Source organism: Urtica dioica, chromosome 11 (genome assembly GCF_054948205.1).
Source record: "Urtica dioica subsp. dioica isolate 48M chromosome 11, U.dioica_male_clone48M_v1_H2, whole genome shotgun sequence".
Classification (NCBI taxonomy): domain Eukaryota; kingdom Viridiplantae; phylum Streptophyta; class Magnoliopsida; order Rosales; family Urticaceae; genus Urtica; species Urtica dioica.
The window spans coordinates 4827504-4846817 of NC_142766.1; the positions used below are offsets into that span (position 1 = coordinate 4827504).

Below are 19314 nucleotides of genomic sequence, written 5' to 3' on the forward strand. Positions count from 1 at the left end.
ATCTAACCCAAAATCGTTCGGAGATGACGTCTAGGATTCAGTTAATAATATTTACTTACAATTTAATGGTTAATCTAACACAAAATTGAGCGGGGATGAGGTCTAGGGTTTCAGTTTGGGTGTTTTATGAGATCGCAAAGAATTGTTAATAATATTAACTAACCAATTTACTTCGTCGGCGCCGGAAGTGGAGAGATTGAAGGATTTGAAATTACCAGAGATTGAAGGTTGAGATACTCACCATTTTTTCTTCGTCGGCTTCGGAAGTGGAGAGATCGTCGGTTTCGTGTTCGCGAATGAGGGTAAAAGAAATTCGTTTGGCAGAGAGGTTTGTTTCGAATGAGGGAATTGTGTTTTGCGCTCTATTATTTGAACTAAGGGTAATATAGGAATATTAAATTGTTTGGTAGTGGATTGGGCTACTTACTTAAATTTTGTGATAGTTGGGCTATAATTTTAATAGAGATAGTCAATTTGGGCTAGATACCTAGCCGCCCCTATTTAAAAAGGAGAAAAACATAAACAATTACAAAGAAAATCCAATCCTTAAGTATATTATAAATCACATTCAATAACCTATTAACGAATATATTTACACAAATCTAAAGAAAAAACTCGAATTCCACATAAACAAGTAAATTATTAACGTTAATTAACAAAAATTTACAGTAATTAATTATACACGATTCATAATTAAAACATAAGAAAAAAATAGAAAAGGTACTAATTAACGTTAAGAAATATGTTCGCAAGAAAAATAAAATATGATTTTGATGAGCGTGAGAAAATATTTATGTGTAGTAGTTTACCCAGTATAACTCTGTTTTGATAATAAAAAATATTAAAAAAAAACCTCCTTGCAAATATATTTTGCTGAAGATAAAATAGCCACCAAACCTTATCGTCAAATAAAACAAAACAAAAAAAAACTCAACCCTAACTTAAAGTCACAATTGAAACAATGCATAAAACACTATGATGATATACAAATAAGTTAGATCCCATATTATATATTTGATGGGTTCCCGTGGCTAAACCTCTTTTCCAGATCGCCATTTATATAATCAAACCATATCGGCTGCGTTTGATTGAGATTAAAATGTCATGTTTTCGTTTTTTTTAAAAAAAAAAAAAAAAAAAAAAAAAAAAAAAAAAACTAAACTATTTATCCGGTGTTTGGCAACAAACTGTTTTTACCAAAAAACATCAAAATAGATTTTAGATTTTGTAGATGAGATAGAAAATCTAGGATTCTTAGCTTTTGAAAAAAGTGTTTTTAAGTTTGCTATACAAATTATCGTGATATCCTCGTACAAAGTGTTTCTAAGCCATCTGTATAGTATTTTAAATTTTATGATCTCTCTTCGTAAATGGTGAGAATTTTTGTATCATAATACATAATTTTTCTCTCTGCCTCATCTTTTTTTTCTATCTAAGAGCGAAACTTGTTCAAAAATAATTTGTGCATTTTATTGGAATGTCGTTGGCCGTTGGAGTCCAATAGTAGTTTGTCTTGTTACGTTATCTTTTTTTCTTTTCGATTTTTTTTGAAAAAAAAATGCATATAAATAAACATATTAATAATTATTATTTAATTTTTAAGAACATGTCTATTTTAGTCTTTTATTATAATATACTTATTTTACCAAACACTAAATCAATTTTTGTTATCAGCAACAACTGTTTTATAAGTTTATCAAACACCGGTCAGTTTTTGAAAAAAAAACAGTTTTTTTTTTTCAAAAACTGAATCTAAAAGCATTTTTTTAAAAACAAAGCTATGTCAAACGAGGCCATCATCTAGAATTATAAATTTTAAAAATGAGAGAGAGAGAGAGAGAGAGAAAGCGATAGAGAGAGAGAGAGAGAGAGAAATACATGTTACAATATTATTGTTCAATAACTACTTCCTCTTAATAAGGAAAAAAAAAACCAATTAATATTTATTAACAATAAATGAATAATTTAAAAAAAAAATGGCTCCCTATTCGAGAGAAGGACATATATGAAAATGTTAACACTTGAAACTTACCGCATCAGCAAAAATGACTATTTAAACAAACGTTTTTAAATGTTGGCTAAAACGAAATTTACATGTTTGAAGTAGCCTATTTGTTTATAAATTTCTTTAAATATTTTGTACTGAACTTTTGTTTTAATCAAACAAAAGAAGAAAAAAAAAACATGACAACATATCATGCGAACAATTGTGCAAACCTACAAAAAGATAAGATAATATATAAAGTTATTTTTTTTTTTTTAATAATTATTAAAAATAATACTGAAGATAGGTGCCAGCGTATCGCTGCGGGTAATTTTTTTATTTTTTTTTTTAGAAATCGATAAATAAGCTCACTATATATAAAGTTTTGAAGTATTCTTTCATTAACATCTACAGTGCTTTAAGTATGTGTTAACCACTATTTTCGTTTTTATTTATATATATATATATATATATATATATATATATATACTTATGTATGTGTTTATAGAGAATAAAATAATTTATTTAAATATTGAATTTTATCAACCAAATAGTAACTAATGTTTTTTAAACTCTCTCAAATTATTTTAATTTATTATAAGAACTACTATTATTATTATTATTATTAGGACAGTGTAGCAAAATAGACAAAATGAAACTATGAAATTTGTTTTTAGCCTATGGCATCGTTTGGTATAGCTTTGTTTTTAAAAAAAGTGCTTTTAGATTCAGTTTTTGAAAAAAAAATATTTCAAAAACTGACAAGGTGTTTGGTAAACTGTTTATAAAACAGTTGTTGCTGGTAACAAAAACTGATTTAGCGTTTGGTAAAATAAATATATTCTAGTAAAAAGACTAAAATAGACATATAATAAATATTTAACAGTGCTATGGATAATCATGTGAGGATATTAAAATAATTTTATATCAAATACAAAAACGTTTTTTCTAAAAGCTAAGATTCTTAGCTTTTATGACTCATGTACAATTTTTAAAATCGTTATTGAAATTTTTTCTAAAAACTGTTTTACCAAACAGTAAGATTGCAGTTTGATTTTTGCTAACAGCAAAAACAGGCATAAAAAAGCTGTGCCAAACACGCCCTATGTTTCACAACTTTTAGGGAAATAGCGAACATGTTTATGTGACAATAATTAGGGTCTAATTTGCCCTTATTTATTAACAAATTCGTAATTTTCTCTCTCCTACTTTTTTCCTACATTTTTTTACATAAAAATTTCAAAAAACCATATCTATCTCATATGAACTCGAAATTGAGTGATTCCAAATCCTACGGATTCGTGACGCCGAGATCTTCAAAAATAGATCCATTGTGTTTGATGAAAAATCATGTTTAATACCATAGATGTAGAAAAATCACGTTACTATCTTAGATATGGAAATAACTGAAATTTTTTGAAATTATAAAAAAATAAATGAAAACGTAAATATGATGCATTAAACATAATTTTTCATCAAACACAATGGGTCTATTTTTGAAGATCTCGACGCCATAAATTTGTAGGATCTGAAATCACTCAATTTCGAGTTCGTATGAGAAATATACGAATTTTTGAAGTTTTGATGAAAAAAAATTATATGAAAAAAAAATAGGAGAGAGAAAATGACGAATTTAATAATAAATAAGGGTAAATCAGACCTTAATTATTATCACATAAGTCATTTGTCTATATCTCTAAAAATTATCAAACATAGACTAGATCCAAAATCACATGTTTAAAGTGTGGTTATTTAGTTACAAATCTCTTATTATTAACATATTATTTAAGGTCATCTCAAAAAGCTAAGAAATTGTCAACATGTGCGAAACATTAGCTAAAAATTGGTCACATGTATATAAACATATATTTGCCAAAAACAAATTATAACTAATTATTTTGTCAAAAAAAAAAAGTGTATTCATAGTTTCATATACATATACATTTTTTTCTTTAGCTCCTCGAAAACAGCGCGTGTGTATAAAGGTACTTTTGTGAAAATAATGTATAATTGTATATATACGCAATACAAATTCGTTAGGAGACTCGAATGTGCAAATTTACTTGAAGAAAATGTGTAGGACTTATTGTTTTAAGATAGAAATGAAACACCGAAGTAGATAATAACAAAAGCTAGAGTAACTAATTAAAAAAAAAAAAAAAAATTATGGACCCAATTAATACTGTTCTAACTACAGTAATATGGCCCTGCCCTCTTTTTAGTAGCGTATAAATGGTTTCTTATTTACAGAATTGTGCCTTTTTTTTTTCCTCCAACAATTTGAAGAATGTGCCTTCAATTTGTCATTTACGAAAGCAGTTAAAAATTGAAAGGTCCTGTGAAACAAAACAAATGGCGGGGTAATAAATGAAAGCAAAGAAAACTGGGCCATTAAAGCAAAACGGTCACTTCTCTTTTTCTTCTCTACATCGGAGATTCGAAAAGACACAATGCTGAAATTCCCAGACCTCCAACAAAGCCCAATTCCCTACACTTACCGATCTATACCTGAATCGAGTGCAGGGCTTCAGATCCCAAACCCTAGCAATGCCGTCTTTCATCGCTCCAATCGGATCCGGTTTCAAACTCAGCATAGGAATCCGACACTGTTCGCAAGAAGAGGAAGACGAAGCGCTCGATCTCAAGATACGATTCGAATTATGACTAGGTTGGTCTCGCTCGCCGCGTCCAACCTCAAGCTCTTGCCTCCGCCGTTGGATTTCGTCCTCGAAGAGATCGGCGGCGGAGACGGCGGTGGAGGAAGAGGAGGTCTAGGGTTTTGGAAGGGCTTCGGATGGGACGGCTTCGATGGGTGGAGAAGGAGAAAAAGGAGAAAGAAGGGCAATCTTTGGATGTACGGATTCGCGGTGATTTGCCTGGCTGGGTTTCTGTTTTGGGGAGAAATTGAGAGCAATGCGATTTGGTGGGGGTTAGGGTTTGGGCCGTTGGGGATCGCCGTGATTCGGCGGTTGGATAAGTTTGAGGGAGTTCAGGGTTGGGTCTTTCTAGGGTTTGCCCTTTGGAGCTTTGCTGTTGGGATGACTTTCAGGAGAGACGAGTTAAGGAAATGGTTCTCTGGGATTAGGAATTTCGTCAAGCCCAACAAGAGGAAGAAATGGAAGAGTTTCTTAAGAAAATAGATTTCGTTTTTCTTTTCATGATTTTGATTTTTTTTTTTTCTTTTAAGATTTTGAATACCTTTATACACTGAGTATTGTGTGTTATTTGTCATAGACCATGTTCGATGTTCCACACAATTGCTAAATTCATTTCTCTTATTTCATTTGTTAATAGAGAGTGTTCGTCAGGGAAGGATTGTGAATGGAAGATCAATCGGTTTCGGCAAATAGAAGATCACCGTTGCCTTAAAAATCGGAAGGACATTTTTAACTAATAAGCATATTCTAAATACCAAGCCTGCGAGAATGTTACGTATTGGTTCTGAATCAAAAGTCAAAACTACATGGAAATACCTAAGGTTTAATCATGCTTACGGGTATGAAAAGCCATTTACAAATTAATACATATGACAAAAATATAGTTCATCGCGTTACTAACTACGAGATAAATACTCATTACTCGTAATCTAATTGACACCCATATTTCATTTGAAGTTGATAATATTCGAACTAACTTCTTGATAATCAATATGACCTGGAATGCATTTCTAAATGACAGTCGTAGTAATCTATTATCTGCTTGCAACAACAAACATAAACATTAAAACATGTCTACGTTATCTACAAACATAAAAGGGTTATTAGCGGCATAAATACCACAATTTTAAAAAAATTATACACTTTTATAACACAATTTTTTTTTCGGCGGCAAAAATACCTAATGTTAATTTTAAAGACCACCGTTATTCTTAGTCCATTAAAATAGCACGTGGACCCCGGCATAAATACCACAATTTTTCAATTTTATGGGTTATTGGCGGCATAAATACTACAACTTTTCGATTTTATACACTTTTATACCAAAACTTTTATAGAATAATAATTAATAGATTGGGGACTGATTGTGGGGGTAGAATTTGTCCCCATAAAATAAAATGATATGGGACTGTCAAAGCCCATCAGATCTCACAGGAGCAGGGTCACTCTACGCTCAGGTTCACCGCCGTAGTGTCATCGCCGACTCTTTTGTTGCCACGTCATTCATCGTCCTCTACGTCAACGTTGACAATCTACGAAACACACGCAAGGTATTCGACGAAATGTCCGAAAGAAACTGTTGATGTCATTTCCGAGCATCAACAATTACGAAGTACAATTTGGTCTAGAGTACACTGGTTGAGCTTGACTGATTATGAACACAATCTTTCGATAGGGAGTCAGTGGAACTTAGGGCTAATAAATGAGTATAGATACTTACATACTGGCTATATCAATGGACATCTATATATGAGGATCAAGTAAATATAATTATGATAACTTTGAGAGGTTCAGTTTTGAGATTTCAATGGAATATCACAAAGATTTGATGAAACACAAGAAGAGAGGTAACAGTGTCTACGCTCTCACTCGTGTTCATCTACCTTTGAGTCATTAGGTTCATAGTTCCCGAGTCGGCTCTGGTAAAATGAGTTAGAATACTCTTTTAGTATATATGTGAATTTGACTACAAGCTCACTACTGCAACTTGGTTGCAATATCTTTCGCATTCGTCATAAAGTAATTTACGAATAAGTTATTAATTGTTAAGTAACTTCGGAATATCACTAACTAAGATTTAAATGGGCACGTAAAAGAGCAATTTAAATCAGCTGATAAGGCCCATTAAGGCTTGTGGTAGGCGTGTACAACTATGTACATGGCCTTGGATTTGTTTGATCAATTCTCAATAGGATTTGAGCTTTTCCCAAATAGGGAATAAATATCATTTATCAAATATGATCTTATTTGGTAAGTATTGAATATAGTATTATTTATGAGAGTATCATGGAGATATGTTTTACTATTCAATTTGTCGAACATTATATCTTATTATGATAAACAAATAATATATTTATTATATTATTTAATGAGAATATTATGGAGACATTATATGTTATTCAGTTATATAAATAATATATTCTAACTACGAGAAATAAATAAATATTATATATGATCTGCACATTTTATTTATTAAAGTATCTTAGAGATATCTGATTTGTTTCATTCATAGAATAAATGTCTCATATAAAATAGAATAATATCAAATCAAATCAGGAAAGTGCATATTTCATATAAATAGGGAATCAACATGGCATAATTCCACACTTGGAATTCCGCCAGCCCCTCCCTTAGTGCCTTGAACTTTTTCTCTATTCTTGGAGCTGAGAAATTCGTTCAACCCATTTTTAGACGAAAGAAAGAATTATTTCGATACCTTGATGGAATAATTAGTGAAGTAAAGAGTAGTTAGCCCACGCCTTGATTCTATCTCACTCAGAGAACGACTTCGAAGAATTGTGTTGATCAAATCCGAAGAACACGAAGAACGTGAGGAACGCGAAGGTTGTCAATCGGCGTGGAAATTCAAATAGCGGGATATCATGTATGTATTGTCTGATGCTTATTTTGTATGCCGCACATTCATCTAGATTATTTATATTTTTTTAGAGCTTAAATGACTGTATAAAAGCTAAAAGGTTTTTTTTTTAATTAAAATGGTTTTGAACTCTTTAAAAAAACCTTTTAGCTTTTATACAGTCGTTCTGGGACCCAATATCAGAAAAAAAAAAAAAATAATAATTATAAACTATGGACTACACCCGATTCAACTTCTAATTGGTATTGCACATCAATATAGTTTTTATGTGCATTTTGACTAAAATATAATTTCATCCCATTTTTTTTTGCCTATCTTTTCATTCTTCTTCTCTCTCCTCATCTTATTATCTCTTTTTTTACTCACGTTCGCGTCTCTCTCATGACGATCCAAAGAGAAACAAAATATCACATCCTCCAACCGTCTCAGCCGCCGTTTCAACACTTTCGAAGTTCACATTGTTTGGTCTCCAGCGATATCAAGTTATTGTGGATGTAAACGGAACATGATTTCCACCGTATCGTAATGAGTATATTTTTATTTATATTCTATCAAACTTTCGAAGTGGTCTGTGCTGAAATGCTAAGATTAAACTTAAGTTTTTTTTTTAATTTTTAGTGGAAACTCATTGATTCTGAAAAACTGGCACTGATATCAATTGTGGATATATGCGATCGAGACAGACTCAATGCTTATTTATAAATAGAAACAGACACCACATCATAAATCAGTTCATGTGACTTCATTGAAAAAATCTTCCCGCATATCACCGCAACTTACCGAAGTCACCGCAGTTAACACGTATTTATTACCTAAAAATAATTTTGGGAAATAATTACAATATACCGCAGGCCACCGCAAAATATCGCAGTTCACCGCAGGTTCATAAGAGTTAGGCTGTGTTCGATTTGCTACATCAAATAAATAGCCACCGTAGGCTACCGCATGAACCCGCAAGTGACCTCAAATAAGTTTGCGGTGACCTGCGGTTAACCCGACTAGATAATCATTTTATGCAGTAATTTTAAAAAAAAAACTTCATTGAAGTCTTAAGAAAAAAAAAATCAACATATAAAAATGGATTAAGTCTTATAAGTCATGAAAACAATCAAATTAATATTTAAGCATAATGACATCCCACGTTAAAGTCCTAATCAAAATATCTTCACAATTAAAACTTAATTACGAAGAATTTTCGAATGAAGTCACAATCACATCAACTAGATTCTGATGCGGCGCTTTGCGCTGGTCTGCGGACTGCTGCTGTTGATGTCGATTTCACCAATCTCAAATTATAATGCGATATATATATATATATATATATATATATATATATTTGATTTATTTAAATATGGGTTTCAGAAGACGTCGTATAAGAAGCACAAGAAATTCGAAGAGAAATGAATAAAAGTGAATATAAATACTTGGAGCCTTTATTAATAATCGAAGAAGTTACAAACAAAGCGGGGAGTGAAGTGCCGAACTCAAAAGAGGCGAACTCAGAGAAATAAAAAGTGAGAAATCAAATGTAAGATGTGTAAGCTTACATGTGCGAAAATTGGCATATCGGCTTCTATTTATAGTGGGGACGGATTCGTTGAAGTGGGCACATGTTCATCAGTTCGGCTCTGCCACGTTGCTGGTCGAAGTTATCCCAGATCCAGTCTTCGCAGTGAGGTTCCCTGTCTGACCAAGACTAATTCCCTTGACTGAGTCTACTTGGATAATTCGTCCCTCCTCCGGCAAACTGGGCTTCTCAATGTGCTTGGGCCGGCCTCCAGAAGTCGAGCTGGTCCAGATAATTCCTTGAAAACCGGATTGCGTCTACTGTTGGGCTTTGGTCAAACCGAGGCCCAACTTGAATTATTTGGATTTTTGAGAAATTGATTTTTAACCCCCACAATTAGCCCCCGAGTATTTTGAAAATATTTCCAATATTTTGAGAATACTAAAGCGAATTTTTGAAATCCCAAAAAACAAGGGGGAAAAAATTTGAATTTTCCTTTCTTGGCGCGTGGCGCGCATATCTGAAGCTTTTTCGCCACGTGGCGCGACGTTAGCCGCGCTCTAGCAGTCGAAATCGAAGAGAGTCAAATATTATTTCATATTATTTTAACCGACCGAATATTTGATTCTGATTCGCAATCATTAGATATTTTCGGAAGTCGGTTTTAAAATAAATGGTTATAAATAAGAGTAATTGGAAGAGACTTCTTACTTCATTTATATTCCGAGCGGCTTCAGCGAAAAGGTAACTTCTCACTTCTTTCACTCTCTTCGACATACTTTTTTTTTTCTCTCTCAGACTTTTAGCTTTTCGTGATTTCGGTTTTAAATTGCCTTTAGTTCGCCCAGCGAACTCCAACAAACTCATATTTTCAAACACCTCGCCTTCAGTTCGGCTAGCGAACTCAAGCGAACTTCAATCCTCCAAACACTTCGCCCCTTTTTTTGGATTTCGAAACCTCAAAAAAATTAAGTGTCTGGGTCCAAGGTTCCTCAGTTGGGACCCAATCCCTTGGGTAATGAGGACATCATCATGCCTTCGGCTGTCAGGAGCTCGGAACTTTCAGGCATTCGACGCTAATACCAGATAGCCCCCGAGATTGGGATTCTCCTCCCTCCTCCTTTTGCTACTGCAGATACCCTAGTCGAGGGGTACTGTTGTATCTATGAGATTTGGTTGGAGTCGTGTGGACTTCGGTTCCCGATCCACCCTCTTCTCTTTGACTTCGTCGAAGCTTTGGGGCTAACTCTACCCCAGATGTGCCCCAACTTCGTTCGAATGGTCTTGGACCTCTTAGTTGTGGCCCACAAACAAAAGGTCGACCTCGCCCTGATGGATTTAGTCCATCTTTGCGTGGTCAAGGCGAACTCGAAACACGACCCCAAATGTTTCTATCTTTCGAAGGCCGCAGGTCGGGGAGTGATCTTTGGCTTCCCTTCGAAAGATAAGAATTGGGGGGCGGTGTTACTTTTTCTTCGCCGTTAACGAGCAATCCCTCGAGAGTCGAGCTCGTAATTTTTTGGAGAAGTGGGCGAGCTCCCCGAGTATGCGCACTTTCTAAATATCTTATACTATTTTTATTTCCACATTATTACGATTGTTGTTATCATTCTCGTTTTTCCCTCTTTTATACATATATATATATATATATATTTCTATATTTGCAGGAAAAATCAAGGCACCTACGCCCACGGAGTTCGCTGCTAAACTCGACCAACTTCAGGAAGGCCTTGGTGAGTGGTCGAGCTTCACTCCGGAGCGTTTTATTTCGGCCGGACTTTGGCCACCTTCTCCAGACATTGTTCTCGAAGAAGGTTAGTTCGGCCAATAATTTCTTTTTATCCTTTCTTCACAATTTTGACTAAAAATTTTCGCTTTCTCTTATCTTTTTCCTTTTTTTCGTAGTAAGAAGGCCACCATAGCTTCTTCTTCAACCACCGCGCCCTCGGTCCTCCTAATGACCCCAAAGTCGAGGTCGTCGGAGAGCGTCCTCGGACCGACATCCCTATCGTGGATGTCGAGAAAGAGGCGGCCCCTATCGGGGCCGTCGATGTTCAGGGCAATTAAGCCCCCGAGTCTGTTCCTGCCGCGCCGGCTGGGCAGGCCGGCAATTCGGCCGAGGCCTCGGCGTCTCTTAAAAAGAGGAAAACGCCGGCGAGCCGAAGTGAAGGCCGAAGTGAAGAGGATGGCGTCCCTCTCGAGGGCGAGCTGAGCAAGAAGAAGAAGAAGAACAATAGGGGTAACGGGGTAGGGACCCAGAACCCGCGGTGGCCGCGAATGGGCCAGAGAGCACCCATGTGGCCGGAGTGGCCCAGGGGGACAATGGGGAGAGCACCCCGGGCGCGAAAGTGGACCGACGAGGACCCGGGGTTGCCTGGCGATGACCCGCGGAGGTGACCCAGCTGCCTCTTCTTCGAAACCGAAGAAGGCGCACTACATTAACTTCCACTTCAACCAGGACCATCTTTTGTGCGACGATTTCTATTCGTTCGCAGGTTTGCTCAGGCAGCTGACCATAGATGGTCATGAGTTGTCCAAGGTCCCCGAGCTAAGATACTTAGCGATTTTTCTCCCTCTCTCTTTTTTTTTGCAGCTGGCGACTCAGTTCAATCGGGGGGTGTACCGGTATGAGAGGCGCCTCCGGAAGGCGAATGCGGTTCTTGTCGAACTGGCTTCGGTGAAGAAGGGGATGGAGTCCCTTCAGCCGAACTCTAAGAGGTGAGCGGGAAAGTAGCTTCCCTCGAGGAGGACGTCGCGGCCAAGGATGCGCTCTTGGGGAAGTACAAGGCCGCTCAGGCCGATCTGGTGGCAAAGACCAAGGCTTTGGAGGCCGAGGTCAAAAAGAAGGAGGCCACGATCAAGAAGTGGGGCGTTCACTCGACCGAGCTGAAGAAGAAGCTCGATGTGTTCGGGGCCAGGGTGAGGAATCAGGACCGGGATCTGGGGGCCGCTCTGAGCGAGGTGGCGAAGCTCAAGAGGTCAGCCAAGGCTGAGAAGGACATGTCGGTCTTAGCGGCGAGGAAGGCGACCTCGTTGCGATATCGGGAGCAGATACTGAAGTATCGCGCTCAAAAGGAGAAGATAGATGAGGCCGTCCTCATCTTAAAAAATCTCGAGCAGTGCCGGGGCAACAAAGAATTGATCTCGGAAGTAATGAAGGAGGATATTTTCGACTAGGCCGGCGAACTTAAAGATACTGAGGATGAAATTGCTCAGTACGAGGCGGAGTATACCGCCATTGCCATTCCTGAGGTCAAGGACATCCTGTTCACTCCTTACGCCGACCGTTCCCCTCCCGAGGTCCCAACAGATTCCGCCCCCGAGGCCCCTGTCGAGGTTCCGGAGCCAGAAGTTCCTCCCTTCGACGAGCATGGGTCGATGATGGGCATAATGGCAGAGGCCCTGAACCCGATTCCAGAGGTAGACGAGGACGCACAGCCGTTCACCCCATCTCCGGAGCGTCCCGAAGCCTGAGTTCGAGCCTTGCTCTCCTCATCCTCTGCCTCTCTCATTTTTGTTTCTGTTTTTCAATAATATATATTATTATTTTGTTTTGGGGCCCGTTTGTTTTGGGCGCAATTTTTCCTTCTTTTGAAACAATTATAGGGGGCTTCGGTACCCGTATCTATTTTGGATTGCTTGTTTTGTATATTATTTAATGCAATTTTCATTTCTTAAATATTTTCCAAGTCTTTTAGCTCGCAAAATTCTTTTAAGAGTGCACGAATGTTTGTATATTTTGTCCAAGTCCTTCAGGTCGTCATTTCGTTCTGAGAGTTTCCATTAAGTGTTAGTTGGTCGAAGTCTTAATCACTTTGGATTTTCTAAAATCTGTTAAGTCTTTAGATCGTCGATATCTAAAATGTTTCCTTTAAGATTTTAGGCCGAGATCATATGGGGATATTTTCAAATTCGCTAAGTCTTTTAGATCGTCGAAGTATCTAAAATGTTTTCCTTAGGCCGCATTTATATGATGATATTTTCAAATTCGCAAAGTCTTTTAGATCATCGAAATATCTAAAATGTTTCCCTTAGGCCGCAGTAAACAAATGAATCTTACCCGGGTGTTGTCTAGCCTTTTAGATCGTCGAGATCCAAAAATCTTCACTATGTATTTCCCGGGCGAAGTCATCTCTGGCGAGATACGTCCTCTGATTCAGATATCACGTGAGATGACGAGGTGAGACTTCGGATCTCGCCTTGGTCATGAGGTATTTACACCGTGATCCTAGTCCGGGGCCTAGGCCTTTAGGACGAGGTGTGGGCTTCGGAGCATTACTGTGATGCTTTTGCAATTGTCTCGAAATGAGTGATTTAGGTTATTTATTTTGGGGACTGTGCCTTTGCAGAGAAAGGCTGCCTACGTACCCTTATGCAGGGATCAAGTCGGTCGTAGTTCGATTCTTGCCGTGTTAGCAGTAGTATTTTTTTAGGTTGATTACATTCCATGATCTCAAAACGGGAACCCCACTGAGTGTTTCGAGCTCATAGACCCCGGGGTGTGCTATTCTGGTGACCCTGTATGAACCTTCTTAATTCGCACCGAGTTTTCCGGCGTTTGCCTCGGCAGTGTTTTGGAAGACTTTCCGGAGGACCATATCTCCTATATCAAATCTTCTCGTGTTAACGCCTTTACTGTAGAATCTGGCAATGGATTGCCTGTAGTGGGATAGCCGTATCAGGGCCAAATCCCGCTTTTCATCCACCAAATCCAAGGCGTCACATAGTGATTCGTTATTTTTTTACTTATCCTCAGACGCATGCGTCACCCTAAGGATTTGCACTTGGTGTTCGATCGGGATGACTGATTTGACTCCGGGGACCAGGGAGAATGAGGTTTCTCCTGTCGGCCTTCGTGGACTAGTTCGGTATGCCCAGAGCACACCGGGTAGCTCTTCTGCCCACCGTCCTTTCTTAGCATCGAGCATTTTCCTTATGGAATCTACTATGGTCTTGTTTGTTGCTTCTGCGTGTCCATTCCCTTTATGATATCGTGGTGTTGACATCCTCACCTCAATTTATTGCGGAAGCAGAAACTCCTGAATTTTTTTAATACGAATTATGACCCGTTGTCCGTTACGATTTCGTGGGGAGTTCCATGCCGACAGATTATATTCTTCCAGATGAAGGCGGTGACGTCGACATCTTTTTCAAGACGAAGGCGCCTGCTTCGACCCATTTGGAGAAATAATCCGTTAAGATTAGTAAAAATCTCAGTCCACCGGGGGCGACTGGCATTGGTCCTACGATGTCCATAGACCATTTCATGAATGGGTATGGAGACGAGATGAAGGACAGTTCTTTCGCAGGTCTTTTTATGTTAGGTGCATAGCGTTGGCATTGGTCGCAGCGGCGCGAATGTGCCTTTCAATCTGCCATCATGGTTGGTCAAAAGTAGCCTTGCCTCTTTATTTTGATGGCGAGTGCCCTTCCTCTTGTGTGGCTTCCGCATTCTCCCTAGTGTACATCTTCTAGGATTCGTTTTGATTTGTCCATGCCGACGCACTTGAGGTATGGTCCTGCGAAGCTTCTTTTGAACATGTTTCCGTCTATTACACAGAATCTTGAACTTCTCAGTACAAGCCTTCGTTTTGCTATCTTGTCGGACGGGACTATACCAGTCGTGATGTAATGTACGATTTCATCTCTCCAATCCCCCCCTTCTATAGCTATCACTGCGATGACAGTGATGGCTATGTAAGGTTGTTTGATTGTCTCGACTGATATTATCCTTTTGAGGGCGGGATCCGAGGTGGATGCTAGGGCGGCCAGTGCGTCTGCCGAGGTGTTATCACGCCTGGGGATTCCCGTTAGAGAAAATTGCTTGAATTGCGCCTTAAGGTCTTTTACGACCTTTGAATAGGCTTCCCTTCGCTCATCTCGCGTCTCGTATTCGCCGGAGTATTGATTATCTACGAGCTGAGAGTCGCAGAAAGCCTGCACTTGCTTTGCTCTTACGGCTGTAACCAATCTTAGTCCGGCTATCATGGCTTCGTACTTGGCCTCATTGTTGGATGCAACAAAGTCGAGTCTGAAAGATTGTTCAATGACCTCACCGTGTGGGGATGTTAGGTGTATTCCTATTCCCGCCCCTTGTTTTGACGACGTGCCGTCTACTTTTAGTGTCCAGGTACCTTCGTCTTCCAAAACAGTGGGGTCTTCTCTTGGGAGTTCGATGAGGAAGTCCGCTAAAACTTGAGATTTAGCGCAAGTCCTGATTCGATACTCGATGTCGTACTCGCTCAGTTGTACGGCCCATTTGGTCAATCTTCCCGACTGGTTAGGGCTATGTAGGAAACTTCTCAGCGATTGAGTTGTCATTACTGTTATGGAGTGGGTCTGGAAGTATGGCCGGAGCTTCCGCGCGGTGGAAACAACGGCTAAGGCCAATTTCTCCATAATAGGATATCGCGTTTCTGCGTCGACTAACGACTTGCTCACATAGAATATGGGTCGTTGGTCCCCTTGCTCTACTCTGACGAGCACTCCCCTAACCGCCGCTTGGGAAAAAGCGACGTATAGGTAGAGTGGCACTCATGTCACGGGTTTTGCTAAAATTGGGGGTGTCGATAGATATTCTTTTAATTCTCTAAACGCTTTTTCGCATTTTTCGTCCCATTCGAGTTTCTTGTTTCCTTTGAGGAGTCGATAGAACGGGAGACATTTGTCTGTGGATCGAGAGATGAAGCGATTGAGGGCGGCGATACGGCCTGTCAACCTCTGTACTTCTCGCCTGTTACGAGGTGAGGGCATCTCTCGTAGGTCATTTAGCTGGTCTAGGTTTGCTTCAATTCCGCGTTGGGTGACTAAGTACCCGAGGAATTTTCCAGAGGACACTCCGAATGAACACTTAGAAGGGTTCAGTTTCATTTGGTACTTATTCAATACCCCAAAACACTCATGCAAGTGTCCTACGTGGTCATTTTCTCTTAAGGACTTGACGAGCATATCATCGATGTACACCTCCATTGTTTTTCCTATTTTTTCTTTGAACATTTTGTTGACTAAACCTTTGATAGATGGCGCCGGCATTCTTTAGTCCAAATGGCATGACCTTGTAGCAATAAGTGCCTCGGTCTGTTATGAATGTTGTTTTTTTCTTGATCGTCCGGGTGCATTAGGATCTGGTTGTACCCCGAGAATGCATCCATGAACGAGAGTATCTTATGCCCCGCGATTGCCTCGACCAGCTGATCGATATGTGGCAAGGGGAAGCTATCTTTGGGGCATGTTGTGTTCAGGTCTGTGAAATCGATGCATACCCTCCATTTTCCGTTTTTCTTTTTTACGACGACGGTGTTTGCTAACCAGTCCGGATATTTGACTTCGCGGATTGAGTCAGCTTTGAGGAGTCTTTCAACTTCGTCATTGACTACTGATGCTCTGTCGGGGCCAAGCTTACGTCTCTTTTGTTTTACTGGTTTGAAACTTGGGTCAACGTTAAGCTGATGGGACGTAACGTCGATACTAATCCCTGGCATATCTTTCGTCATCCAGGCGAAGGTGGATTTGTTTTGTTTCAGGAAACAAATCGACTCTCGCCGTACACTTCCCTTGAGCTCGGCTCCGATTCCTACGCATTTGGAGGGATCGAGGCCGTCGAGCTATATTTGTATTGTCATTTCAGTACTTGGGGAGTCCGATTCTTCCAGTTTAGAGCTTTCATTTTCTGTTGGCTCTACGTTCATTAATTGCTATTGTTTCTCATTAGCCTCTTTAATATTCTGCTTATGGCTAGTGAGATAGTAGCTATGGGAGGTTGCCTGGTTTCCTCTTATCTCTCCTATCCCTTCAGGCGTAGGAAATCTAATACACTGGTGGAAAGTCGAGGGGACGGCCCTCATCCGGTGTATCCATGGACGTCCCATGATGATGTTGTAAGGGGAGAGGCATTCCAGAACCTGGAATTCGACTATTTTGTTTATCTCGTTGGTCTTTACAGGCAGCTTAATGGTTCCTATGGATGGGGTAGTTGACCCATTGAAGCCTGTCAACTGGGTCTGCTCCCTCTCGATCTCAGATTCCTCGATTCCCATTCTCTTGAGGGTATCTTTAAAAATGAGATCTACGGAGCTTCTTCCATCGATTAGGACTCGAGCGACCTCTCAATTGGACACGTCGATCGTTATTACGAGTGCGTCGTCATGTTGGTCTGCTGCCCCGATGGCTTCTCTTTCGGAGAATGAGATTTGAAGATCCTGTTCCGCTCCGATCCTGGTGGTGTTATTCATCAGCTGACGCTGATGAGCTTTAATTGAGTTGACTGAGCTGTTGCAAAATTTTGAACCACCCATTATGAAGTCGATTCGGTGTTTTGTCATGTTTGGCAGGGATTCTGGTTCCCCTTCATCGGTGGGCTTGGTCCTTTCAGGCGAGGGGTTGCCTCTTCCACGGTTGTGGAAAACCTTCTTTTTAGGCGGGGGACCCAGGTCGATGTTTTTTAATTCCCCTTTCACATATTTTTCAGCCAACACTTTGTGCATAGTTTCGCAATTTATTGTGGCGTGGCCGGTGGCCTGATGGAAATCGCAGAACGTGTTTGGGTCCCTGGTCCATTTTTTTGCCTGCGGACCTCCCTCCTTGCTCTCGTCTCCTATGTTGAAAGCAAACCCGGGAGGGGCGTGCTGCTTCCTGATCTGTGGCCCGGCCTCTTGGGGGTTGGGTCTTCGGGGATTGCTCCCAGCGCTCACAGGCCGCACCCATGTGTTAGCGTATGGTTTCTTTTCGGCCGCACGCTGTTTTGCTAAGGAGGCAAACTCTTTCTCAGCCTTAGCGTAGTTTGCGGCTTTGTGGATTGCATCTTCCAATGTAAGGGGGTGGTTTACAGTCATCTCTAGCTTGAATCTCGATTCATGCCACAAACCGTTCCTTAGAGAGGTTATGGCGGATTCGGGATCAACATTGGAGATTTTTTAGAGGACGTCCTTGTAGCGGACCATGTAGTCCTTCAATGACTCACTCTCCTTCTGCTGGACCCCCCACAGGTCTGCTATTGTGAGTTCGTCCTCGACGAACATCGAATAGTGTTTTAAAAAGGCAGCTGATAGTTTAGAAAAACTATCGATAGAGTTAGGCTCGAGTCTGGAGAACCACTCTAGAGCGGCTCCAAACAAGCTTTCAGCGAACAGTTGGCAATATACCGCCTCTTGTTCTCTCTCTGTCAGCATAGCTCGTCCCATTGCAATTCTGAAGGACAAGATGTAAGCCTTCGGGTTCGAGGTCCCATTGTACCGAGGGAGACGAACTTTCCCGGCATCTCCAATGAAGACGTCGGTGATATTTTTTGCGAAAGGGGTCTTTCCCGTTTCGGCGACGAGTCGGTCTATCTCGGGGGCCAAACTGGTCGCACTGTGGAATTTTGAATGGACAGCTCTTAGTTCGGCTGTCACCGAATCCTTGAACCTTTCAAACTCGATCATGCTGGGCTCGCCCTCCTGAGAAGGGCGAAGTCCCGTGCGCATTGGAGTGACCGTAGTGACTTTGGCCTGATTGTACTGCGTCTGGTTCTGCCCGCCAAAATATTGGGGGATGAACGTTTGAAAGTTCGTCGCAAGGCGAGGTCCGAGACTTACTGGGAAAGATCCCGGGGGTGCTCCCGTTGACGGGGGCGGGGGCAGTCTGGCTGGATCAATCGTGGCTTCAATGGCGGCCTCTTCTGCAGCCCTCTCGAGCTGTGAGCTCGGACCCGGGGGCTGATCTGTCCCTTGGGAGACCTGGATCCCGGTGAAGTCCTGGCAAACTCCGGGAGGAAGAACCCGTCTCGTCTGCGCGACTGACGCCGCGTTGCGAGTGGATTCTGAGGCGGTCACTTCGCCGGATCCCGCCTGCTGATCCGGAGTATTCTGAGGGGTCAAGAAGGAATCCAACCGGGCATTGAGGTTCTGGTTGGTTTTGTTGGTGAATCGAGCTCGCATCAGACACGAACAATCGTTCTGATGCTACTCGTTTGAGATGATTCCACCATATAACCATATTAATGCGGAAAAATAATTAATTACGCTCATCATAAGCTAATTAAATTATGGTTATAATTAACAAGATCTAGTTATGCTTAATTAATTTAATTCACGAGATCATATTTATCAAGTAACCGATTTGAGCGAAAAACAAATACTTACATTGATTTTTGGTTCAGCTACAGAACGCTCCTAAACCAATCGCATACTCCTTGCGTCGTCTTGATGAAAGACTCGAGGATGACACCTTAGTCTTCCGAAACGTAATCTCCGAGACGATTAAGAAAGATGAGTGGGCACAGTCTTTATCTCACTAGATCACGAAACTAGGT

At 40.2% G+C, this 19314-nt stretch overlaps 3 protein-coding genes across 3 annotated transcripts; 1 reads left to right on the forward strand and 2 right to left on the reverse strand.

Moving 5' to 3' along the window:
• The first annotated feature begins 4321 nt into the window (after positions 1-4321).
• On the forward strand, positions 4322-5275 carry LOC149380797 (uncharacterized). The gene has a single exon (XM_089600978.1). It carries the CDS (start codon positions 4435-4437, stop codon positions 5122-5124), a length of 690 nt encoding a protein of 229 aa, XP_089457104.1. The 5' UTR covers positions 4322-4434; the 3' UTR covers positions 5125-5275.
• Positions 5276-13558: 8283 nt separating this feature from the next.
• LOC149380798 (uncharacterized) lies at positions 13559-14032 on the reverse strand. The gene is made up of 2 exons (XM_089601206.1): positions 13773-14032; positions 13559-13685 (listed from the first exon to the last, which is right to left on the reverse strand). The coding sequence occupies exons 1-2, from the start codon at positions 14030-14032 to the stop codon at positions 13559-13561; spliced, it is 387 nt and encodes a 128-aa protein (XP_089457332.1).
• A 451-nt stretch (positions 14033-14483) lies between these two features.
• LOC149380799 (uncharacterized) lies at positions 14484-15425 on the reverse strand. Its single transcript, XM_089601207.1, has one exon. It carries the CDS (start codon positions 15423-15425, stop codon positions 14484-14486), a length of 942 nt encoding a protein of 313 aa, XP_089457333.1.
• Between the last annotated feature and the right edge of the window lie 3889 nt (positions 15426-19314).